General features: G+C 52.9%; 2 protein-coding genes across 5 annotated transcripts in view; both read right to left on the reverse strand.

Moving 5' to 3' along the window:
* Nucleotides 1–23,948, reverse strand: part of TRPM4 (transient receptor potential cation channel subfamily M member 4) — a 41,075-nt gene extending 17,127 nt beyond the window's left edge. The window contains exons 1-15 of one of the 2 annotated variants that reach the window (XM_045440582.1): nt 22,625–22,793; nt 22,264–22,331; nt 17,664–17,838; nt 17,131–17,311; nt 16,816–16,979; nt 16,486–16,669; nt 13,199–13,260; nt 12,650–12,841; nt 12,260–12,359; nt 8,824–8,936; nt 8,161–8,502; nt 7,871–8,005; nt 2,019–2,148; nt 1,697–1,842; nt 336–448 (exon numbers count right to left, since the gene is read on the reverse strand). In XM_045440582.1, the coding sequence (XP_045296538.1) occupies nt 336–448; nt 1,697–1,842; nt 2,019–2,148; nt 7,871–8,005; nt 8,161–8,502; nt 8,824–8,936; nt 12,260–12,359; nt 12,650–12,841; nt 13,199–13,260; nt 16,486–16,669; nt 16,816–16,979; nt 17,131–17,311; nt 17,664–17,838; nt 22,264–22,331; nt 22,625–22,648 (2,129 nt within the window). In that variant the 5' untranslated portion in view covers nt 22,649–22,793. Of the gene's footprint in view, nt 1–335; nt 449–1,696; nt 1,843–2,018; nt 2,149–7,870; nt 8,006–8,160; nt 8,503–8,823; nt 8,937–12,259; nt 12,360–12,649; nt 12,842–13,198; nt 13,261–16,485; nt 16,670–16,815; nt 16,980–17,130; nt 17,312–17,663; nt 17,839–22,263; nt 22,332–22,624; nt 22,794–23,788 lie in introns of those variants that run through there. The other variant, XM_045440583.1, reaches the window with a different exon arrangement.
* PPFIA3 (PTPRF interacting protein alpha 3) overlaps nt 16,557–23,973 on the reverse strand; it is a 34,171-nt gene continuing 26,754 nt past the window's right edge. The window contains exons 30-31 of one of the 3 annotated variants that reach the window (XR_006702220.1): nt 22,264–22,331; nt 16,557–16,669 (exon numbers count right to left, since the gene is read on the reverse strand). The gene's annotated coding sequence lies outside the window, so the exon portion shown is untranslated. Of the gene's footprint in view, nt 16,670–17,200; nt 17,312–21,390; nt 22,332–23,973 lie in introns of those variants that run through there. The other 2 variants (XR_006702219.1, XM_045440585.1) reach the window with 2 other exon arrangements.

Here is a 23,973-nt window from a genome sequence, read left to right on the forward strand (position 1 = left end):
GGAATTCTCCAGACACAGACCCAAACTTCTTCACCCAGAGACATTGGCAGGGAGACAGCGAGGAACTTTCCTAGACTCACCCCAAAGGGATCTTCCCCCCCCCCCCCCCGAGCCACAGCCGGAGGGCAGAGGAACCGTTCCCCAGGGACAATGCAGAGGGCCCCCCCCCCCCCCGAAGCTCACCTCCCAGACACGCCCCCAGTCTTGGGGAGGGAAAGAGAGCGAACAGGGGAGGGGAAGCACTGGACAGACCACGTGGGGAGGCAGCCAGATGTGAGCAGGAAGGGCAAACTGAGCACCACCCCCCTCCTGCCGGTCGTACCCCAGGGACTGACCTGAAGGTGATGAGGTTGGTGTAGATGAGTGGGGGGCAAAAGAAGGTGAGAACCAGGGCCCAGATGGGAGTGGTGCTGTCCATCTCCCCCCACCACTTCTGTGTCAGCAGAGACTGTGGGGTGTAAGGAGGGTTAAGAGCCTGAATCTCCCCCACAGCCCCTTTCCAAAGACCCCAGGGAAGAACTGGGCAACAGCTGCAGCACACAGAGCAAGTGCCCAATATGGCGGCCGTAACTTTTTTTTGGGGGGGGGGGGGAGAGTCAAAGGTGAGGAGGACCTGTCCCAGGTTTTAGCGGGTAGAGTTTCAAAACCAACGTTTATTAACACAATATGCTAGATACCAGGTGAAGCATTTTACATAGATGAGATCACTGAACTCTCACCACCCCCTCCCCCACCCCCACCCCCACCCCACCCCCAGGAGAACAGGTACTGACTAGTATTTTCTACCTTTGCACAGATGGGGCACGGAGAGTAAGGAAGAGACCCAAGCTGGAACTCACGGGTGTCACCACCATTCAAAGCAAAGGACTCTGGGTAACTACTTGAAATGCCAGACAAATCCTTCCGGACAAGGGAGGACAGGACTTCCGGTTGGGGTGGGCAGACTTCCTGTACTGATGGTGGGATTCTCTGAGCCCCTGTCAGGTGTTTTGTTTTGTTTTGTTTTGTTTTTCTAAGTAAGCTTTATGCCCGACGTTGGGGCTTGAACTTACCATCCTGAGCCTGAGATCAAGAGTCACTGAGGCAGCCAGGTGCCCCACCCCTGTTCAGCTTTAGACTGATATTGGGAAAGGTTTTAAAACGTCAGGATGGTCAGGATGGGAGCGACCGTCAGCCAAGCAGGGCTTCCCAAAGGAGAGGATTTCCCCGGGGGGAAGGGTGGGATTCCTAAACCAGAGTTCATCTCTGTCCAAAACACTAGGTAACTGTCCAGAGAGGTCATTCTAATTGCTGAGACCTGGAACTGAGGACCTCTCAAAGGAAGCAGGAAGGCCTTCTTGTGGACGAGGCAGGGCTTCCTTTGGGAGGAGTGAGACTTCCCGTGGGAGTGGGAAGGACTTCCTGTGTGCCAGAGGGGACTTCCTAAAGTCACCAGGAATTTCCCTATCGCGGAGGGAGCTTTTTAGGAGGGTGGGCTTTGCTGTGGGAAGGTTGGCTTTCCCGTGGCAGGGGGTGGGGCTTCTTCTGGGAAGAGCAGCCCTTCTGGGAGAGGGCTGAGAATTTCTGGAGGGTGGGTGGTCTCCCAGAGGGAGGCCGGTCAAGTCCATTCGCTGCCCGCAGTGGCAGGGGCTTATCCTCCATACATCCCAAAGTCCAGGTGGGAACTGTTGAGGATGCCGGCACCTCAGGGGCTCACCTGGACCCCATCCTGGGCAAAGAAGGCACGGGCGTCAGCCTGCATGGCAAGCTGCAGGCAGGTGGCATCCCCCCAGAGCGGGCAGCGGCGGAGCAGTAGGCGAGCGGCCCGTTTCTCGCTGCTGCGGTAGCACTCCCCGAAAAGGTCTGGGGGCGGGAGACGTAAATGAGGGAAGTGAAGGAGCGAGAGAGCGCGGGGTGCGGGGAAGGAGGAGGGGACTGAAGGGGAAGGCGCAGGGCTGTGAGAGGAGGAGTGGGGGGGATGCACACACCCCTCAAGGCAGCTCCCTGTCCCCGCCCCCACGCACGCGTGCCCGACGCACCAACACCCAGGCCCTCGAACTTGGCCGCCAGGTCCTTCCTCCGGGCCGCCTCCTCCGCCTCAGACTCCAGGCGTGCCAGCACGCGGAGCAGCAAACAGGCCCCGAGAGCCGAGGCCACGGCGTTGGAGCCCTGAAGAGACAGAGAGAGGGGTCGTGGATACGGGTCACAGTTTATTTGTTTTTCAATGTTTTATTTATTAGTTTTGAGACACAGAGAGACAGAGCATGAGCGCGGGAGGGGTAGAGAGAGGGAGACACAGAATCCGAAGCAGGCTCCGGGCTCTGAGCTGTCGGCACAGAGCCCGAGGCGGGGCCCGAACTCACACACCATGAGATCATGACCTGAGCTGAAGTCGGATTCTTAACGGACCGAGCCACCCCAGATGGGGTCAGAGTTCAGAGAGGCTCACGGAAGGTGGTGGGGGGGGGAAGCCTGTGGTCAACGGAAAGGACAGAGCCAGAAGTGAGAAATTAACCAGGGTCATCAGAGGCCAAGATTGAAGCAATGTTTGTAGGTGAATCTGGGCATCAGGTGACAATGTCAAAAGTCAGGAAGTTCAGGGGCACCTGGGTGGCTCAGTGGGTTAAACATCCGATTCTTGATTTAGGCTCAGGTCATGATCTCACACTTCGTGAGATCAAACCTCACATCAGGCTCTGTGCTGACAGCACGGAGCCCGCTTGGGATTCTCTCCCTGTTTCTCTCAGTTCGTGCACGCGAGCTCTCTCTCAAAATAAATAAATAAACTTAAAAAAAAAAAAAAAAGTCAGATAGTTCAGGGAGCGGGGCTGGGGTAGAGTTCGAATGACCTCAGAGGTTACAGACAGGTCAAGCAGCAGTTGGAAGAAATGTCCCCTAAACTGGCAGAGTACGGAATTTCAAAACTCTGTCTCTCCAAAAAGCAACACATAAGCTGGCAAAAACTGTCAGAACCAACTTTCTCAGAGTCCAAGACCCGACTATAAAACTTACAACAAATAGGAGAAAGTTCAACGAAGAAAGAAAACACCAAGTTTGGGCAAAAGAGCGCTGTGACATTTTAACTACCACTGTCAACACCCCGGCTCAAGGGCGGCCTGTTCCTGGTGCAGGCTGTTGGTACCAGAGGGAGATTCAGATCTTCTCCTTAAATAATTGTGGTTGTGTGCGCGTGTGGATTTAGCTGGTGGCTATCTGAAGGAACAGCTCCAGGGCCTGCGTTGGTCTCAAGGTTCTCGGGGCTTCCCCCAACCAGAAATGGCTTCCCGGGCGGCGTCAGAAAGCATTTAAGGACAAATAGATTAGCCTCAGCCGCCTGAGGCAAAAAAAAACAGTCAAGGCGAACAAAAGATAAATATACTCAGCAGCTGGGGAGGGAAGCGGCTGGGGGAGAGGAGAGTGGAAGGAATAGGGGTTTGAGGAGTTCCTACGTGTATCAGGGAATCTAGAAGGCTACATGCATGACTAAGATGGTACAGGCTCAGAAGAGATTCGAGAAAACCCTAACTTTTCACTTCTTGCTGACCTTTTGTGTCAGCAAAAGCAGGAAGTGAAGGCTAAGGCAAAATGGCAAACAGCCTGCTTGAGTGTCGAAAGACAGCTCCAGGGGTGTCTGCGTGGCTCAGCCAGTTGAGTGTCTGACTCTTGGTTTCGGCTCAGGTCACGATCTCGGGGTTTGTGAGTTCGAGCCCCACATCGGGCTCTGTGCCGATGGCGCAGAGCCTGCTTGGGAATCTCTCTCTCTCCCTCTTTCTCTGCCCCTCCCCTGCGCTCTTTCTTTCTCTCTCAAAAATAAACATTAAAAATTTTAAAAAGAAAAAGAAAGACAGCTCCAACACAGAGCCAATCTGCAAACCAGGAGTGTCGGACCCCTCCCCCCCCCCCCCCCAGGCCCTGGGCATTTAAGGATTTCTCTGTCAAGTCACTAGCTGGCCACTAACCTAACAGAACAGGGACTTCAGGGGGCGCCTGGGTGGCGCAGTCAGTTAAGCATCCGACTTCAGCCAGGTCACGATCTCGCGGTCCGTGAGTTCGAGCCCCGCGTCAGGCTCTGGGCTGATGGCTTGGAGCCTGGAGCCTGTTTCCGATTCTGTGTCTCCCTCTCTCTCTGCCCCTCCCCCGTTCATGCTCTGTCTCTCTCTGTCCCAAAAATAAATAAACGTTGAAAAAAAAAAAAAAAAAAAAAAAGAACAGGGACTTCAGGGGCCACACATGACAAAGAATAAAGACTTTACAAAAGAGCTTAGAAAAGTCACTGAACAAACACCACCACTAACACAACAAACCACAATGCACCCTGAAGGAAGGGGGAGAGCTGACTTCCAGAGCGGCCACACTATATTATTCAAAATGCCCAGTTAAAACAAAACTATGAGGCAGGCAAAGAAACAAGAAAGTATGGCACAGTATCAGGGAAAAAAAAGAAACAGAAACCGTCCCTGCAGAAGCTAAGACACCAGACTTACTAGACAAAGGCTTTAAATGAATTGCCTGAAATGTGCTCAAAGAGCTAAAGGAAATCATGGACAAAAACTCAAGAAAGCCAGGAGAAGGATGTCTTACTAGAGAATAGGAATAAAAAGACAGAAATTACCAGAAAACAAAAAACAAAAACAAAGGTAATAAGTCTGGAGCTAGAAAGTGCAGTAACTGAAATGAAAACTTCAGTAGAAGGGCTCAACAGCAGCTTTGAGGAGACAGAAGAAAGAACGCATGAACTTGAAGACAGATCAATTGAGACGATCCGGTTTGGGGTGCAGAAAGAAACAAGAATGAAGACAAATAAACAGAACCTAAAAGACCTGTGGGACACTATCAACCACACCAATATATGTATAATAGGAGTCCCAAAGGGAGAGGACCGTGAGAAATGGCTAGAAAGAATATTTCAAGCTATAATGGAGTAAAACTCCCCAAATTTTGATGAAAGACATGAATCTGTATGTCCAAGAGCAAGGAACTCGAAGTAGGATAAATTCAAAGAGGTTCACGTTGAAAACCACTTTAGTCAAATTGTCAAAAGCCAAAACCAGAGACTCGTAAGATCAGCAAAGGAGAAGTGACTGATCACACATGGGGAATCTCAGTAAGACTAACGTGTAGGATTAAATAGTTATAGTGCATATAATTACAAAACCATAAAACCCTCCAAAGATAACACAGGGATAAAACTTCATGACCTTGGGTTTAGCGACAGTTACTTAGATATGACACCAAAAGCAAAAACAAAGAAAAAAGACAGACAAGTTGGACTTGGTCAAAATTTAAAACTTTTGTGAATCAAAGAACACTATCAACAGAATGAAAAGGCAACCCACAGCAAGAGAGAAAATATCTGCAAGTCATATGCCTGATACGGGATTGATATCCAGAGCATATAAAAAACTCGTACAATTCGGGGCGCCTGGGTGGCTCAGTCGGTTAAGCGTCCGACTTCGGCTCAGGTCACGATCTCGCGGTCCGTGAGTTCGAGCCCCGCGTCGGGCTCTGGGCTGACGGCTCAGAGCCTGGAGCCTGTTTCAGATTCTGTGTCTCCCTCTCTCTGACCCTCCCCCGTTTATGCTCTGTCTCTCTCTGTCTCAAAAATAAATAAACGTTAAAAAAAAATTAAAAAAAAAAACTCGTACAATTCAACAACAACAACAACAACAACAAGATAAACAAACCAATTTATAAAATGGACAAAGGGCTTGAATAGACATTTCTCCAAGGATAAACGGATGGTCAATAAGCCCATGAAAAGATGCTCCGTGTCATTAATCATTAAGGAAACACAAATCGAAACCACATTAGAATGGCAATTATAGAAAACAAACAAACAAACAAACAAACAGAAAATAACAGGGGTGGTGGAGATGTGGAGAAATTGGAACCCCTGCACACTGCTGGCGGGAATGTAAAATGGTGCGGCCACTATGGAAAATAGAACGGCAGTGCCTCAAAAAATTTAACCCAGAATTACTATATGATCCAGCAATTGGAGTCCTCAGTATATACGCAAAACAACGGGAAGGAAGGACCCGAGCAGGTATTTCCGCACCAGTGTTCACAGCACTATTATTCACAACAGCCAAAAAAGTCAAAACAACCCATGCGACCAGCAAGAGATGAATGGATAAACAAAACGTGGCGTATCCACACAAGGGCATATTATTCAGATGCAAACTAGAAGGAAGCACGCCTATACCTACAACCCGGGATGACCCACAAAAACACTATACTAAGCGTAAGAAGTCAAGTGCAAAAAAGCCACGTCTGAGATGATTCCATTTCTATAAAGTATCCAGAATGGGCAGGTCCATAGAGACCGGGAGCAGATTAGTCATTGCCAGGGGCTGGGGGAGGAGGGAATGGGGAGCGAGTGTTAAATGGGTTTGGGGTTTCCTTCTGGGATGATGAAACCGTCCTGGAACTAGAGGTTGAACCAACACTGTGAGCCTACTAAAGGCTACTGAATTATGCAGTTTTAAGTGGTTCCAACGGTGAATTTTATATTAGATGAATTTGATCTCAATGAAAAAAGAAATCTAAGGGCCCCTGGGTGGCTCAGTCGGTTGAGCCACCGTCCGACTTCAGCTCAAGTCATGATCTCATGGTTTGTGAGTCTGAGCCCTGAGTCAGGCTCTGTGCTGACAGCTCAGAGCCTGGAGCCTGCTTCGGATTCTCTCTCTCTCTCTCTCTCTCTCTGCCCCTCTCTGCCCCCCACTTGTGCTCTCTCTCAAAAATAAATATTAAAAATGGGGGGGGGGGAGACCCCTGGGTAGCCCAGTCGGCTAAGTGTCTGACTTTGGCTCAGGTCATGATCTCACGGGTGGTGGGTTCAAGCCCTGCCTCAGGCTCTGTGCTGTCAGCTCAGGGCCTGGAGCCTGCTTTGGATTCTGTGTCTCCCTCTCTCTCCCTCTCTCTGCCCCTCCCCTGCTTGTGCTGTCTCTTTCTCTCTCAAAAACAAACATTAAAAAACATATATATGTTTTTAATTCTATATTTAAGCCATGGCCTGATGGGCTGAAAACAACCCAAGGCTGAAGAAGTCCTGTTAAGATATTTCTATGCTATAAAAATAGGCTCGATCTTAGATCCTACTCAAACCCTATGACTCTTTTTTTCTTTCTTTCTTTCTTTTTTTTTTTTTTTTTTAAATTTTTTCAACGTTTATTTATTTTTGGGACAGAGAGAGACAGAGCATGAACGGGGGAGGGGCAGAGAGAGAGGGAGACACAGAATCGGAAACAGGCTCCAGGCTCTGAGCCATCAGCCCAGAGCCTGACGCGGGGCTCGAACTCACGGACCGCGAGATCGTGACCTGGCTGAAGTCGGACGCTTAACCGACTGCGCCACCCAGGCGCCCCTCTTTCTTTCTTTTTAAAAACTTCTCAAGCTTCTCAAATGGGTCCCAACACCTCCATCGCACCTGTTTTAGTCCAGGCCCTCATCTTGGCTGCCTGGAGGCCTCCAGATTCACCTTCTTAGCTGGTGTCCTTGCCTCGGGTTTTGTCCCCTTCGACATGGCCACTACCACGATGCATCTCGATTTTCCAGGTGTAACTATGTTTAAATGACTCCCCCTCGGCTACCAGATAACCTTCTAACTTCCCCTTGGAGGTAACCATTCCGAGAGAATGAGGCGGAGTCCCGTGTATGGACAAGGGAAAACGCCCAATATATATTGCTGATGGAAACGACAAGTCAGGAGAAAGGCGTGATACTGGGGGTGGGGCAGGTGGAGAAGCAGGGGATGGCGTCATCTATCAGGAATGGCGAACGGGGGTGGGGGTGGGGGTGACGTCAGGGGCCAGGCACTGGGGTCCAGTAGAAATAAAGGACAGGGCGGGACACAGAGAAAAGTAGAATCGGAGATCACGTCGGCACTCACCATCTCCCAGAAGTACAGGGCCATCTGAGCCCTGTTCAGGAGCAGCGCCCAGAGGAGCAGGTCACTCCAGGGGGCCTGCCCGAGGACGGCGTCCAGCGTGAGTTCCGACGGGGCCTTGTCCTTCAGCAGGCACTTCTGCAGGCGAGGGAGGCGTGGTGAGGACCGGCCCTCCCTGACCCCGCCCCCAGCCATCAGCCCCACCCCCGTCCAGGCGCACACCCCTCCCCGGCCCCGCCCCCAGGTCCTTCGGCACCTCCTCCCCGCGCAGCCTGGCCTCGCTCGGCCCTTACGCTCTCCTGGCAGCCTTGGCCCGGGTGGGGATCCACGACGCCCCCGGCGCTGTACCTCGGCGCGCACGTCTCCCCCAGCAGCAGCCGCAGCACCTGCCCCACGTCAGGGGGTCGGGGCTCCCCAGAGGGTGTAAGGGCTGGGGTTTTGGTGCCTGCGCCGTGGGACGCCTGCTCCAGAAGGCCGCGGATGAGCGAGTTGGCGGGCGCGGCGCTGTAAAGCTGGGTCAGGCGCGTCGGGGTCAGGAAGTGGCCCACGCTAAGGCCGTGGGAGATGAGCAAGCGCACGAACTCGGGCCGGTCGTTCAGGAGGGCGTCCATGAGGGAGGCTTCCAGGTGGAAGGACTGGCAGGGCGAGGATTGATGGGGTAAGAGAAGAGCACAGAAGACAGAAGGCCCGCGGAGGGCAGACGTTAAGGACAAGAGATGGGGTACAGAGCCAAGAGTGCACGACGGATGGGTAGGTGGCTGGGTGGGTGGGTGGGTGGATGGATGGATGGGGATAGTGGAAACAAGACGGGAACAGATGGACAATTAAGAGAAGGCTGGACAGCCCATAATGCAAGGGCGAGTCAGATGTGGAAGAAGTCAGGGAGGGAGGGGAGTGCATCCTCCTTGTCAGGATCCACAGCCGCTGCCACCACCACCCCCGCTCCGCCCCCTCACCCGCCATTCAATGTCCCCTCGGAAGAGTTCACTCTGGGCAATGTCCACGCGGTTCCAAGCCACAGCCAAACGCAGTTCGTCCAGGTAAGCTGAAGCCTCAGAGCTCCCACAGGCTGAAAGAGTGGGGGGGGGGGGCAAGAAATGGGGGGGGGACTTCAGATGAATGTCCGTTTTGCTTCTGTGGGGGATACCTGACATTTAAACCCCACAAAAAGGGGATGTTGTCGGGTACAGCCTGGGGTCTTTAAGAAGTCAGGCTATTGCAAGCATGAGGTCATGCGCAGACCAGTGGTCTAGAGTCCTCAAGAAGAAGGAAAGGAAATCATTTATCCATTTAACATTTATTGAGGTAGGTTATGGACCAGGCAGTGGGCGGGATAGAGAGAGAAACCCCATACAGCCTCTGCCTTGAAGGAGATCATTCCAGAGAAATGTGTCCAGGAACCACAAAACTACCCTCAAAGGGAATGGTGAGGGGGGGGGAGGCTACGCTCGCAGAGGTGTGGGGGGGGATCCAAGGGGGCCTCCTAGAGGAGGGGCACTGAGGTAGGGCTTTTGAAAGACAGGCAGGATTCGGAGGTGTGCGTCTAAGATGAGGAAAGAAACTTCAAGGCAGCAGGGAGCAGCCCAAGCAAAGGTCTGGGTGCAGGAAAACACAGGATGTGATGGCAAAAGTGAGTCACTCTGATTTCCTGAAACTTAAGGGTATTTGTGAGAAGACAGCGAAGAAAAATGAGTAGCAGAAAATGAGACTGGAAAAAATATCCAAACATGAAAAGGGCTCTGGGAGACCCTGGAGATCACTGGGGTGGGGGTGGGGGACGAGGAAGAGCAAAACTTGGATCCAACAATTCATGGATCCAAACAGATGCGGTCAACGAGAGCCTGAAAGGTGAGGCAGCCAGCGGTGCCAAGAAGTCGGGCAAGTCTAGACACGGCTGGGCCTCAGAGCCCCTGTGCCATGGAGTCCGTTTTTCCTTCTCCCTCTGCTTGCTCCACGTCGATTTCCAAAACAAAGGAGGGACTTTCATCACATTTTGGTGGTTCCCAAAGTGGGTATGGCGGAAGGAGGGGGTGTAATCTAGTGGGGGGGCCGATGAGCAATGGGCCGAAGCAGGCGGACCTGGGATCCGATCCCAGCTCTGCCGGCACCAACTGAGTGTCTCGTCAGGAAAGCCACTGGACCTTGGGAGCCTCAGTTTCCTCATCTATAAAATGGGAATGATAATGGTTCCCCGCTTTGGGGATGCCTGGGTGGCGCAGTCGGTTAAACGTCCGACTTCAGCCAGGTCACGATCTCGCGGTCCGTGAGTTCGAGCCCCGCGTCAGGCTCTGGGCTGATGGCTCAGAGCCTGGAGCCTGTTTCCGATTCTGTGTCTCCCTCTCTCTCTGCCCCTCCCCCGTTCATGCTCTGTCTCTCTCTGTCCCAAAAATAAATAAACATTGAAAAAAAAAAACAAAATTTAAAGAAAAGCTCCCATGTAGGGGCCCCCCGGGGGCTCAGGAGGTTAAGCTTCCGACTTTGGCTCAGGTCACGATCTCCCGGCTGTGAGTTCGAGAGCCCCACCTCCGGCTCTGTGCTAAGAGATCAGAGCCTGGAGCCTGCTTTGGGTTCTGTGTCTCTCTCTCTCTCTTTGCCCCTCCCCCACTTGCACTATGTCTCTCTCTCAAAAATAAACATTAAAAAAATTAAAAGAAGAAGAAGGAGAAGAGCTCCCATTTATTGGCCCGCCCGTGGGAACCAGGCATTGTTCATGAGCTGCCCCTGGGGCTCACAACACTCCTGCAAGGTATTCTCTCCATTTTTCAGAGAGAGAGAAACTGAGGCTCAGAGGGGGGTAGTCTCTTTCTCAAGGTCACACAGAAAGGCAGGGGCCAAACTGGTATTCCAATTCAGCTTTATCTGACTCCAAAGTCAAAAGTAACTGCTCGTGTCGGTTAAGCATCCGACTCTTGATTTCAGCTCAGGTCATGATCTCAGGGTTTGTGATGAGCCCCGCATCGAGCTCACCCCTGACCGTGCAGAGCTTGCTTGGGATTCTCTCCCTCTCTCTCTGCTCCTCTCTCTCTCTCTCTCTCTCTCAAAAATATTTTTTTTTATTTTTTTTTTATTTTTTTTTTCAACGTTTATTTATTTTTGGGACAGAGAGAGACAGAGCATGAACGGGGGAGGGGCAGAGAGAGAGGGAGACACAGAATCAGAAACAGGCTCCAGGCTCCGAGCCATCAGCTCAGAGCCGGATGCGGGGCTCGAACTCCCGGACCGCGAGATCGTGACCTGGCTGAAGTCGGACGCTCAACCGACTGCGCCACCCAGGTGCCCCTTTTTTTTTTTTTTTTTTAAAAGAGTAACTACTCTTTCTGTCACATCCCAGAACATGACAGATACACCTGGGGTGGGGGCCTGGGGCTGAGAACGAATTATAAATTGACACTATGCCTCTCGGGAGTTTTTATCTATGGGAGTGTTTCCCCTATAACATTTCTGACACCAAAAACGACCCTCCCCACTCTACCATTTTTTTTTAATGTTTCTTTTTGAGAGAGCGCAAGCTGGGGAGGGGCAGGGCAAGAGAGGAACAGAGGATCCGAAGTAGGCTCTGCGTGGACAGCAGAGAGCCCGACGTGGGACTCGAACTCACAAGCCGCGGGATCGTAACCTCAGCAGAAGTCAGATGCTCAACCGACTGCGCCACCCAGGCGCCCCTACTCCTTACCATTTATTTATCCCACTTCCTCATCTTACTAAGTCCAGATTCTACGAGCTCTTCAAGGCCCGCTTAAATACCTCCTCCTTGTCTCTTTACTGACAGTGGTTCCTCCCCTACGCTTTGGTCTTAAATTTTAGTTAAGGTTGTGTCGGGACAACCCTCGTAGGATCTGGGGTCCTTGAGAGCAGGAAATGGATCTGCTTTGATCTCTGGACCCTAAGGTGGTGTTTGCTGAGAGAATAAATGATCCCCAGCCCAGCCTCTACCAGGTAGCCATTATGCTCCCACCCTCGGTTTTCACCATTCATTCTAATAGTGAAATACTGGGAATTTCTCAGCAGGAAGCGGCGTTCTGGTTCATCTCTGACTCCCCTACCCCTCGCTGCTTGAAACAGATTGGAGCCACGTAGGAAAGGAAGAAAAGGAGAGTGGGAGAATGGATGGCGGATGGCTGGATGGTTGGATGGATGAAAGATGGATGGACGCGGGCACTCGTGGATCCAACAGAAAGAAACCAATGTTGGCACATAACAAAAGTCTCTTGGGAAAACTGTCCAAATGACCCCAGGCAAAGCCCCAAGAAGCACTGCCAAGGGGAATAATAAAAGGAAAGAGATAAAAAGGAGCCCAATGTAGATTAGAGACAATGGATAAAGTGCCCTGGGTGGGAAAGGGGTCCAAAGTCAAGCGAAGAGCAGGGAAGAGTTTGGGGGTCCAAGGCTCACCTTTGACAAGAGCCCTCAAAACAATGGTCTCAAATTCCTCAGGGCCATCCTCAGACGAATAGACTGTCAGCAGCTCCTTCCGGGTCATGATCCTCTCCACCTGCGGAATATCACCTTCTGTAACTCCCAGCCCAACTCCACCTGGGCCCTGTCCACGGTCACAGGAGACCGTTCCCCTCTAGGGCCTGGTAGTCTAGGTGCCAGCACCCTTCACCCCCCAGAACCTGGGAGGCTGAGCCCCCAGGCCTCTCCTCCCCAAATCCATGAGTCTGGGCCTCCATTCCCCTCTTCCCGGAAATCCGGGGCTCCAAGTCCTCAGCATTCTCATTTCTCAAGACCCAGGAGCTCCCTCCCATCTCAGGATCCAGAGTTGGACCCCCAGTATCATACCTGGGCCTGCAGGACCTCAGGGTCCCCTTTGGGGAAGAAACGCCTAATCCGATCTTGGACTTCACCTGGCCTGCTGCCCCCTCTCCCTGGAGCCAGAGTGTCTTCCAGAATCTCCGCCAGGCAGTCTGCAGCTCCCCCAGACCCAGCCACCAGCAGGCAGGGGAGCTGAGCCTGGGTGGCATTCTCTATCCGCTACAGGACAAAGGGGGGCAGTCAGGTGCGGGAAGGCAGGTGTTCGCCCCACCCAGAGTCCAGATCCCCAGCCTCCTCCCCCCCGCCCCAAGTCTCAGGAGCCAGGAGTCAGGGCCCCCACTTAGACCGAGGTGTCTGGGCCCCCACACCTGTATTATTGATTTATTGATTTAGAGCAAGAGAGTGCAAGCCGGAGAGAGAGAGAGAGAGAGGAAGAATCTCAAGTAGGCTCCAATGCTCAGCACAGAGCCTGATGCAGGGCTCGATCTCATGACCGTGAGACTGTGACCTGAGCCAAAATCAAGAGTCGGCTGCTCAACCGACTGAGGCCCCCAGGGGCCCCACGGGCCCCTATACCTTTAGCATCTTCTCATCACCATCGATCAGGAGGAGGAGGACAGGGATGTCAATTCCAGTCCCTGAGGAGAGAGAAAGCCGGAAGCTTGGTCAACTCCTATCAGCCTTTGCCAGGGATGGGAAAGAACCACGTTTCCCATGAGTCCCCGGGACAAACATGGCTGCTGTGTAATCCTGTGTCCTGAGGCTCACGGGAATTGTCATATCTTTGAGCACGTTGGGAGGGGCAGTCAATTTCGGCTTGCCAGGGGAGTAGGGGCTGATGGCCTGGACTCCTGGACTCCTGACTGAGGCAGGTATTTATGGTATGAGTCACTCCTATAATTGCTTAATGGCCCAGGAGCCAGGAAAGGATGAAGTTCCAACAAAAGACGAAGGAAATAAGGAACAGAAAGGCCTATCTAGGAACACCTGGCTGGCTCAGTCAGTAGAGCAAGAGGCTCTTGATCTCAGGGTTCTGAGTTTGACCCCCATGTTGAGTGTAGAGATGACTTAAAAATAAAATCTTGGGGCGCCTGGGTGGCGCAGTCGGTTAAGCGCCCGACTTCAGCCAGGTCACGATCTCGCGGTCCGTGAGTTCGAGCCCCGCATCAGGCTCTGGGCTGATGGCTCGGAGCCCGGAGCCTGTTTCCGATTCTGTGTCTCCCTCTCTTTCTGCCCCTCCCCTGTTCATGCTCTGTCTCTCTCTGTCCCAAAAATAAATAAACGTTGAAAAAAAAAATTAAAAAAAATAAAAAAATAAAAAAAATAATAAATAAATAAATAAAATCTTTAGGGGCGTCTGGATGGCTCAGTCGATTAAGCATCCAACTTAGGCTCAGGTCATGATCTCACAGTTTTGTGAGTTCAAGCCCCGCGTTGGGCTCTGTGCTGACAGCTCAGAGCCTGGCGCCTACTTCAGATTCTATGTCTCCCCCTCTCTCTACCCCTCCCCTGCTCACGTTTTGTGTCTCTCTGTCTCTCAACAATAAATAAATGTTAAAAAAATAAATAAAAGAAAAAGAAAAGAAAGAGAGGACTATCTAAATGTTTTTATTTATTTTTGAGAGAGAGCGTAAGCGGGGGGAGGTGCACAGAGAGGGAGGACCCAAAATAGGCTCCGAGCTGACAGCCGTGAGCTCCGTGCGGGGCTCAAGCTCACAAACCTTGAGATCATGACCTGAGCGGAAGTTGTACACTCGACCAACTGAGCCACCCAGGTGCCCAAGAAAGGACTACCTAAATACAATGAAGACCTTTCCCAAAGCCCAACAGCAAAATCATCTCGGATAGCTTTCTACTAACTCTATTCCCATTAAAATAACGAACAAGACAACATTACTCCTATTCACACTCATACACGAGTATTGAGCCAATGTAATAAGGCAAGAAAGTAACACTGTGGTACAAACTCGTATTTTTTCGAGCGGGAAAAGACAAAGGGATCTATTGGAAGGAAACATGGTTTATACTCTCAGAAAACTGGAAACTCCACTGAAAATAAATAAATCTTGTTTTAAGAAATTATTTCTTTTTTTAATGTTTATTTATTTTGAGAGAAGTTAAAAAAAAAAAAAAAGGTAAATTGGGGCGCCTGGGTGGCTCAGTCGGTTAAGCGTCAGACTCCGGCTCATGTCATGATCTCGCGGGTCATGGGTTCCAGCCCCGCATCAGGTTCTGTGCTGACAGCTCAGAGCCTGGAGCCCGCCTCCGATTCTGTGTGTGTCTCTCTCTCTGCCCCTCCCCTCTCATGCTCTCTCTCTCTCTCTCTCTCAAAAATAAACATTAAAAAACAAAAAAGATTAATTTTGTTCTTAAGTAATCTCTACGCCCAACATGGGGCTGGAGGCCACAACCCGGAGATCAAGAGCCTTCTGCTCCACCAACTGAGCCAGCCAGGCATTCCGTGGATACTTTTAAAAAGATAAAAAATGTTTACAAAGAAACAGCTTTGGGGTTAGTTGATTTTCTCCACTGCACATTTGTTCCTATTTTATTTATTTATTTACTTACTTACTTATTTGTTTATTTACAGATGGTGCAAATGCAGGGGAGAGGCAGAGAGAGAGAGAGAAGGAGAGAGAATCCCAAGCGAGCTGTGTGTGCACTGTCAACGCGAGACCGACGCGGGGCTCCATCTCACAAACCATAAGATCGTGACCCGAGCCAAAATCAAGAGTCCCACACGCAACTGAGCGAGCCGCCCAGGTGTCCCTTTCCCTATTTTATCGACTTCCGCCCTTGTCTTTATTATTTCCTTGCTTCTACTTTTCCCGGGTTTGATTTGCTATTCTGGTTCTAGGGGTTTGTTCATTGAATTTTTTTGAAAGGCTTCACTTTTAAGTAATCTCTACACCCAACGTGGGGTTCAAACTCACAACCTGGAAATCAGGAGCCCAAGGTTCTACTGACTGAGCCAGCCAGGGGCCCCTCTAAGCTTTGTGTGTGTGTTTGTTTTTCTCAATTGGCGCCTTAAACTCTTGATATTCAGTGTTTCTTCTTTTTTTTTTTCAAAAACTTTTTTTAATGTTTATTTATTTATTTTTGAGAGAGAGAGAGAGAGATAGAGAACGAGCAGGGGAGCAGAGAGAGGGAGACAGAATCCCAAGCAGGCTTCGTGCCATCAGCACAGAGCCCGATGTGGGGTCCGAACCCACAAACCATGAGATCATGACCTGAGCCGAAACCAAGAGTTGGATGCTTAACCAACTGAGCCACCCAGGTGGCCCCTCTTCTTGTTTCGATTTATGCATTTTAAAGCTACAAATTTCCCTCTAGATACTGCTTTAGCTGCATCCCCAAAGTGCTGATATGTGATATGTTTTTTTTATCATGCAGCTGAAAATATTTCCTGGCTTCTTTGACCCATGGGTTATTTACGGACTACAACTCCTGCAATGATATGGATGAATCTCACAGAAATAATATTATCACAAGCCAGACTCCAAAACGTACAGATGGTGGAATCTATTCACAGGAAGCATAAACAGGGTCAGAACCACTCCACACCCTAAGGGCAGGACCGGGGTGACCCTCGGGTGCAGGAGGGAGAAGGCTTCTGGGGGCCAGTAATTTCTTGATCTGGGTGCGGGCTGCCCACGCGGGGTCAGTGTAAAACCTCCCCGGAGCCATCCACTCCCTTGTAGCTTACATTTCGAGATAAAGATTTTGCAAAACAGAGCAAATAATGGGACAAGACGCTTGACCAGAGGGAATTCCTCGGTCCCTCCATCCCCAGACCTCAACCAGACTGCACCACTGGGATCGGGAGCCTCGGGCCGCTGTCCCGAGTGGAAACAGCCACTCACCTCCCACGCCCGTCTTCTGCTGGGCGACATAGGACTCGAAGCGCAAGCGGAAGCGGTTCTCCCCGCCCAGGCGGCCATGGGTGCCGTCATCCACCAAAAAGAAGGCCGAGTAGTTGTAATCGAGCGGAAATTGGACCCCGTCGTCCGGCTCACCGCGCCACGGATACCTCGCAGGGAATGAGCCCTGGGGGGAGGGGGGGGGGGAGTGGGGGGGGCGAGGGGCCAGACAAGAGCGTTTCTCCCATCAGGACCAGGAGGACAGACACCAGCCCCTCCTCCCTCAGCCCCAGGATTCCCAGCCCCCTCCTCTTCCAAGACTCTGGGTCCCACCTTGGGGTTGGTGAGGAGCTCTCTATTCCGAACCACACCCCAGGGGGCCACGCCCATGGCCACCACCTTGGTGCCCCCAGTGCTGGCTGTCTGGTGGTCTCGAACAGCCACACCAACGTGCCGGCCAATGCCCCTGTGCAGCCCCCCGGTGACAATCCAGGCCCCTACAGGGAGACACGGAGAGTGATGGTGAGGTGCAGAGACACAGGCGTGGAGAGACAGAGAGAGTGAGACAAAAACCCCTGCAGCGCCGCGGGGAGACCGCATGCCAGCGGTGCGGGGGGGGATGGGCAGCGGCCACCCAGCCTCAGTCACCTGTGCTCTGGGCAGCCCGCACCAGCCCGCGTCGCAGCAGGTCCTGCAGCCAGGTCTGGAGGACGCGGCCCCTTGACCCCCCCAACACTGACACCACCAGGTTCGGGGCCCGGAAGCCCCACGTGCGCGTGACCAGATTGTAAACTGTAGCTGGATCCGTGCGGTCAGAGAGCCGGAGGAACTGCGGACACACAGGAGGAGGGGACACGGGGAAAGGGGCAGAGACAGAGGAGGGGACAGAAACCCAGAGAGAAAGGCACGCACGGAAACAGAGAAAGGGACAGAGACCCAGAGAACAGAGATGGGGGGTGAGGGTGGGGGGAGAGGGACAGAGACCCAGAGAGAGGGAGGATGATTTAGAAAAGACAGACAGGGGTGGAGGGAGAGAGATCCAGGGAGAAGCGAAGACGGGGATGGGAAATGGGGAGACACAGCGTTCAGCTGCGGCACCCCCAGACTCTAACGCTGAGAACCCCCGAGGCATGCAGCTTCCGCTCCCGGACCCCAGCCCCGCCCAGACAGGCAAGCCTCACATTGCTGGCCTTGCGGCCGGCGCCCAGGAAATCTAGGTCCCCGTAGGCATCCGTCGGCTTCTCTGTGGTGTGCAAGTCACTGTCCCACACGGTCACCACGGCTGCCCCAAACGCATCCTCCACGGCCACTGACGGGTGGACACTCCGGGGACGCCCGCACTGGCACAAGTTTCCTCTGGGGAGGAGGGGGATGGGGGACCATGAACCCCAGGGGTGTCCTCCAGGACTCTTATTCAAGTTTCCTGCAGAAGAGCCCCACGGCCCATGCTGACCCTGAGGCGGAAGAACAGCCAGAGCCACTTGCCCACCAGACAGAAGCCGCAGTGGTTCAAGCACAGGGTCCCACCCTCACAGCTACCGGCAGGGAGAAGGGCCAGCGGCCATCAGTACAAGGAAAATTCAGAGCGATCCAGAGAGCACTTGGGTGGGGGGGGGGGGGGGGGCGGGCAGCTGCGTGGCCTTGGGCTTCACCTCTCTGAGCCCACGTTTCCTCCGCAAATCAAAAGACGACGGTAACACAGCCTCCTCCGTGGAATTATGAGGCGTCAGGGAAACAACACAGCGTTTTCTGAAACGAGGGCTGCCTACCAGACTCAGGCGGAGAAACCGCTCCACGGGACACGCCACACAGAGCTTTAAATAACCTCGAATGACACAGCGAGAAAGTCACTTCTTTTCCAGTGCTCCTGATTCCCGTCGAGGAGAGAGGCTTAAGCTGGGCGCTAGAAGATCTTTAACGCCTAACCCTTTGTTACACTTTTTTTTTTTTTAAAGCTTATTTATTTATTTAAGTGATCTCTACACCCAGCGTGGAGGTCGAACTCACTACGGGGAGATCAAGAGCCCCACGTTCCACCGACTGACCCAGCCAGGCACCCCATTACTCTTTTTTCCCCCCTTTATATGTATTTTTTTGAACTCACTCTGGTGTTTATTGGCTGGGACCCATTACTTTTTTTTTTTTTTTTTTTTTTTTCCCCCTTAACAGAGAAGCCGGCCTCTGGCTCCAAAAATTGGGCTGGCAACTGTATCCAGTTAAAAGGTAAATACTTTTTTTTTTTTTTTTTTTTTTTTTGCTTTTCATTGTAATCGTCTCTTCCTGCTTGTTTCTTTCTCTTTGTGGCAAATGGAGGTTTTTCCATTTATGGTAATCATGGATGAAGCTTTTTGCTTCAAATGCGCAAGTGATTGGCACCTGCCTTTTAAAGAGCAAGCGACATGGGTTTGGTGAATGAGGGATTTACTTGAAAATATATCTAGGGGCGCCTGAGTGGCTCAGTCGGTTGAGCGTCCAACTTCGGCTCGGGTCCCGATCTCGCGGTCCGTGAGTTCAAGCCCCGTGTCCGGCTCTGTGCTGACAGCTCAGAGCCTGGAGCCTGCATCACATTCTGTGTCTCCCCCTCTCTCTGCCCCTCCTCTGCTCGTGCTCTATCTCTCAAAAATAAGTAAACAACAACAAAAAAAAAAAAAATTAAAAGAAAATAAAAGAAAATGTATCTAAATGTCTTCGGTCCCTGACTCCAGAAGAGACCCGCATTTACCTAAGTGGAGCCAGCCTCGACTTAAGGACCAATCCACACATAAAAGAATGGCCATCAATCCACACAGGATGAACAGAATACACTCAGCCCAACTCCTGGCACAGAGAACTACAGTGAAGGACACATCCTTCTTCATTTCTGAGTCTACCTTCAGGGACCCGGCATGCCTCAGTTTACCCTCTTGATCCTTTCACCTATTTCAGCCCCACCCCTGGACCCCCTCATTACCGTCCATCTACTTCCCACTAGCCCTGTAGGCAAAACTCCTTCATGGAATGTTCCAGAACCTCAGCCGTCTAATACAATAGACCATAGCCGCATGTGGCTCTTTACACCTTTTTCAAATTATTTTTTTAAGATTATTTATTTATATATATTTTTGGAGTGGGGGGAGACAGCACAAGTGGGGCAGGGGCAGAGAGAGAGGGAGACAGAGAATCCCAAGCAGGACCTGTATTATCAGCGCAGGGCCGGACATGGGGCTTGAACTCACGAGCTGTGACGTCATGACCTGAACCGAAATCAGCAGTCCTACACTTAACCGACTGGTGGCTCTTTACATTTAAATAAAATAAAATTAAGTACAATTAAAAATTCAGCTCTGGCCGCGTTTCAAGTGCTCAGGAACCACATGTGGCCAGTGGCTGCCATATTGGATATGGATTCGGAACACTGCCCCCATTGCAGAAAGTTCTGGTGAGCAGAACTGGCAGACTCCCTCTCTGCACTTCTCACCTCCTACCTTTCTTCCTCTGTGAAGTCACCAGAGCTGAAACTGTTCCTGATAACATCAGCAATTACCGACATGTCCCCAAATACAATGGCCCCTATTCAGGTCTCAGGTGACTATCATAAAATAGCACTGGTCACTGCTAAAAGGCTCTGAGTCTAAAAAACTCTTTCCTTTCCTTGGCAGGGAACCCCTCCTTCCCTAGCTGCCTTGTCCCGGCATCATTCGTGGCCTTCGCTCTCTCTCTCTCTCTCTCTCTCTCTCTCTGCGCCTCCCAGAACCCTGGGCCACATGGCTTCCCAACTTGGGTCTCAAACTCGATGCCCCCAGAGGCCAAGCAAGGAACGCAAGGGAAAGAAGCAGGAGGTGGAAAACCTGTGGATGTGCTAGCAACTGGGGTGGCCTGAGGTGGCATGTTTGTTTTCAGGTGTTCAGAGACAGGTTTTCAAAAATACTCTTCCACGCGGGGCACCTGGGGGGCTCAGGCGGTGAAGCGTGCGGCTCTTGATTTTGGCTCAGGTCACGATCTCACAATTCGTGGGTTCGAGCCCCCTGTCAGGCTCTGAGCCTGCTTGGGATTCTCTGTCTCCCTCTCTCTCTGCCCCTCTCCCACTCTTTCTCTCTAAAAAAAAATACTCTTCCGTGAAAAAAAACCCAAAAACGAACACAAAAAAACAAGTCTTAAAATTACCAGCACAGCCCCTCCTCCTCCTCCTCCTGGATTCTCCATCTCAGGGACAATCCCACTGTCTCCCAGGTCCCAGACCAGAGGTCCAGGAGCCATTGTCCCCCTTCTCACTCCCCTCTTACTCCTGAAATCCATCAGTCCCCAAGCTCCTGCCCCTGTCCCAGCCCTGTGTCCCCACAGCTGTGGCCTGGCTCAGGCCTCTTCTGGTCCCACCCAGACCCTAGCCCAACCTCTTCCGGGCCTTCCAGAACTCCTATTCAACCTGACACAAGTCCTAGCGGGTCTTTCCACACCCAGAGCTGACCCCGCCCCTCCCACAGCACCCCAGCACCCCCAGGCCAAGGTCCCCGCCGGTGAGGCCCAGAGCCGTCCGGCCCCACCTTCCGCCACAGAGCCCTCCTGCACCTTGAACTTCGCTCCATTCTCCAGCCACACCACACATGCTGCACATCCCATACCTGGAACCACCTTCACCCCCCACCCCCCACCCCACCTCTTCTCTCTATACTGCCTTCAACTGTCAAACTCCAACTCATCCTTCAAATGCCACTTCCTTGGCTCCTCCTCCTCCACTAGCCACCAGTGACACCCTGTGTCCCCTCCCCAGCCTTAGCCAGACTCTCCTCGGGGCTCCCGCAGGGCCAGCTGCAGTCTTGCCGAGTTCCTGTCTCCGTGCCTTCTGGTCCTCTTCCCCCCAGCCCAGAGGTTCCGAAACTGCCTGGGCCACACTCCCCATCAGCAGAAAGGTTTAGAGCACTCACCCCCCAGTAATGTAGATCTGTTTATTTATACATAATCGCAAGCCACACTGTGCTAATGTGTTCACAGCACACCCAGCGTTAGGAATGCTGACATTTCCCACGCCCCAGAGATTGTCTTGAAAACAACCACAAGGCCAGAATCCACTGGAGAGACCGTCACTGAAAGCCGGGAGCTCCTCAAGGGAGGCAAACACCCCACGGGACTCACGCAAGTGGCCCCGGGCACCGAGCCCGCGCACGGGGCTGACGCACGGTGGTAACTGCTATCTTCCAGGGGGGATGGCAGGCCTTTTCCAGCGCAAACCATGTGCTGGGCGCTGTTCCAGAAACATCACAAGCATTTACTTGTTTAAATCCTCACAATACATGCTCCACTCAGGAGGCGGCCTGTCTGTCTGTCCAGGTGACAGATGAGGCCCAGAGAGGTGAAATGATTTACCCAAAGCCACACAGCACCAATCCCAGGTGACATTTGAACCCTGGCAGGGCCCATGCTCCCGATAATTGTGCTCCCTTGGGAGCACTGAATGAAGGCTTCTTGGGTGGACGGACGGACGAATGAATGAATGAATGAATGAAACAGAAACAGCCAAAGGAGAAAGTGAGGCAAGGACACAAAGAGGAGACGCAGGGAAGGAAAGAAACAGAACCAAGCCCTGGGGCTTTAACACTGACTCTGACCAGGCAAGGGAAATTGGAAGCGTCCACAGGGACCCAAACCCTCCCCCGAGGGAGAGCGCCACCGGGAACGCCCTTGGGAGTGTCCGCAATGACACAAGGGGGTGGGGGGGGGGGGTAGGTGAGTGGGGTCGGTGGGCCGGGACGCTCCGGGGACGCTCCGGGGATGCTCTGGGCTCGGTCCCTGGGGCGAGTTCCTCACCCCGAGTCTGTGGGGTCAACGATGAATGTCGTGCATGTCTTCTTCTTGAAGATCTTGGGGATCCAGCCCTAGGGACAGGAACAAGAGGTGGGAGGGCTCCGGTTCAGTCCTATAGGACCCGGAGTCGTCCACCACCCCGCACCCTACCCGGGGACCCCAGCGCTTTCCTCCCCCAGCCTCCCTCGTGTTTGTCCCCGAGGACCCAGGAGTCCGGAGCCCCCCCCCCCCCCCCAGCGACCCCCACGACCCTCTCCTTCGTCTGACCCAAGAATCTGGGTCTCCAGCACCCTCCTCTCCGGGAGCCAGGAGGCTAAGCCTCCAGCTCCCTGTTCATTCAGACCCGGGAGTCCGGCCGTTGTACCTGCTCCTTCTCCGGACCCACCATGCTGCCGCAGCCGCCGCAGCCTATCCGGCTCCCTACATCCCGTCCGTCCGGGCCAACCCTGACTCCAGACCCGCCCAGGACCAGCCGGATCCGCCACTTCCCAGCTCAGCCCGGGGCGGTGCAGGATCTGGGGGCGGTGCAGGATCTGGGGGGCGGTGCAGGATCCGGGGGGCGGGAAGTCTTGTGGACGTGTAGAGCGAGAGGCGGGGCAAAGGGCCTGACGGGCCGGCCAGAAGGAGACGCACAGGGGGACAGAGGCTCGGAGAGAGGGGGACAGAAATTCAGAGAAGGGGAGAGCAAAAACCCAGAGTAGGGGGGAGGGGCCAGAGAACAGAGACAGGGGACCAGAGACCAGAGAGAGGGGACAAGGATCCAGAGAAGGAGGGACAGAGACTCAAGAGCCAGGGGAAGAGGGAACCAGAAAGAGGGGGACAGGGACCCAAGAGGGAATGCCAGAGATAGAGAAGGGGTAAATTAATCCATGGGTGGAAGGCACTGCCATTTAGGTGGGAGGAAGAGAATCAGAAAGGGGGTGAACAGAGATGGGGGGGCGGGTACACTGACTCAGGGAGAGACAGAGAGAGAGACCAAGAGTTGGGTGGAGAGCAGAGGTTCAGAGTGACAGGAAGACAGAATCCTGGGGTGGGGGAGCGGGGACCCTCAGAAACTAAATGACAGGAATGAGAGCGGGTGACCCATAAGGAGGGATGGGGACCCAAAAAGCCAGGGCAGTAGTGGCAGGGTGAGGAACAGGAGATAATGACACATAGATAAGCAAGGCCACGTGTCCCCTGCCGGCTCTGACAGGGACAGCTGCGGCCTAGCTGGGTAACCTGAACCCCCACCCCCTTGCTGTATTTATAGCCCTGGCCTGGCCTGGCCTCCTGCCCTTGGCTCTCAGTTCCAGGGACAGGAGGTCACAGGTGCGTGTGTTGGGGCCAATTGTCTCCACCCGTGTCCAGGGCCTCCATGTTGTCATCCATTCTCTCAACAAAGGATCCCATTCTGGCCAGAAGCTCCCCCCAGTCTAACCCCCGGTCTTCCACGGGAGGGGTCTCTCCTCTCAGATGCGTCCCTTCTGCCCTCCTCCCCCATGCCTCAGGCTCCCCCAACTTGGCCCACTAAAATTCTATCCATTACCTTTGCAGCTGCCAAACGTGAACTTGTTGGCAGTCCAAAGTCAAATCCTTGGCCCCCATTCCTGGCCAAGGAGAGACCCCTTCACCCACCCCTTCCCCAGCTGGGAGGAAGAACAGGAGGGGAGGGGCAGGCGGGGACTGACCCAGAATAACTCAGGGCCTAAAGTAAATTTAGCCACAGAGAGG

Source organism: Leopardus geoffroyi, chromosome E2, assembly GCF_018350155.1.
Source record: "Leopardus geoffroyi isolate Oge1 chromosome E2, O.geoffroyi_Oge1_pat1.0, whole genome shotgun sequence".
Lineage (NCBI taxonomy): Eukaryota > Metazoa > Chordata > Mammalia > Carnivora > Felidae > Leopardus > Leopardus geoffroyi.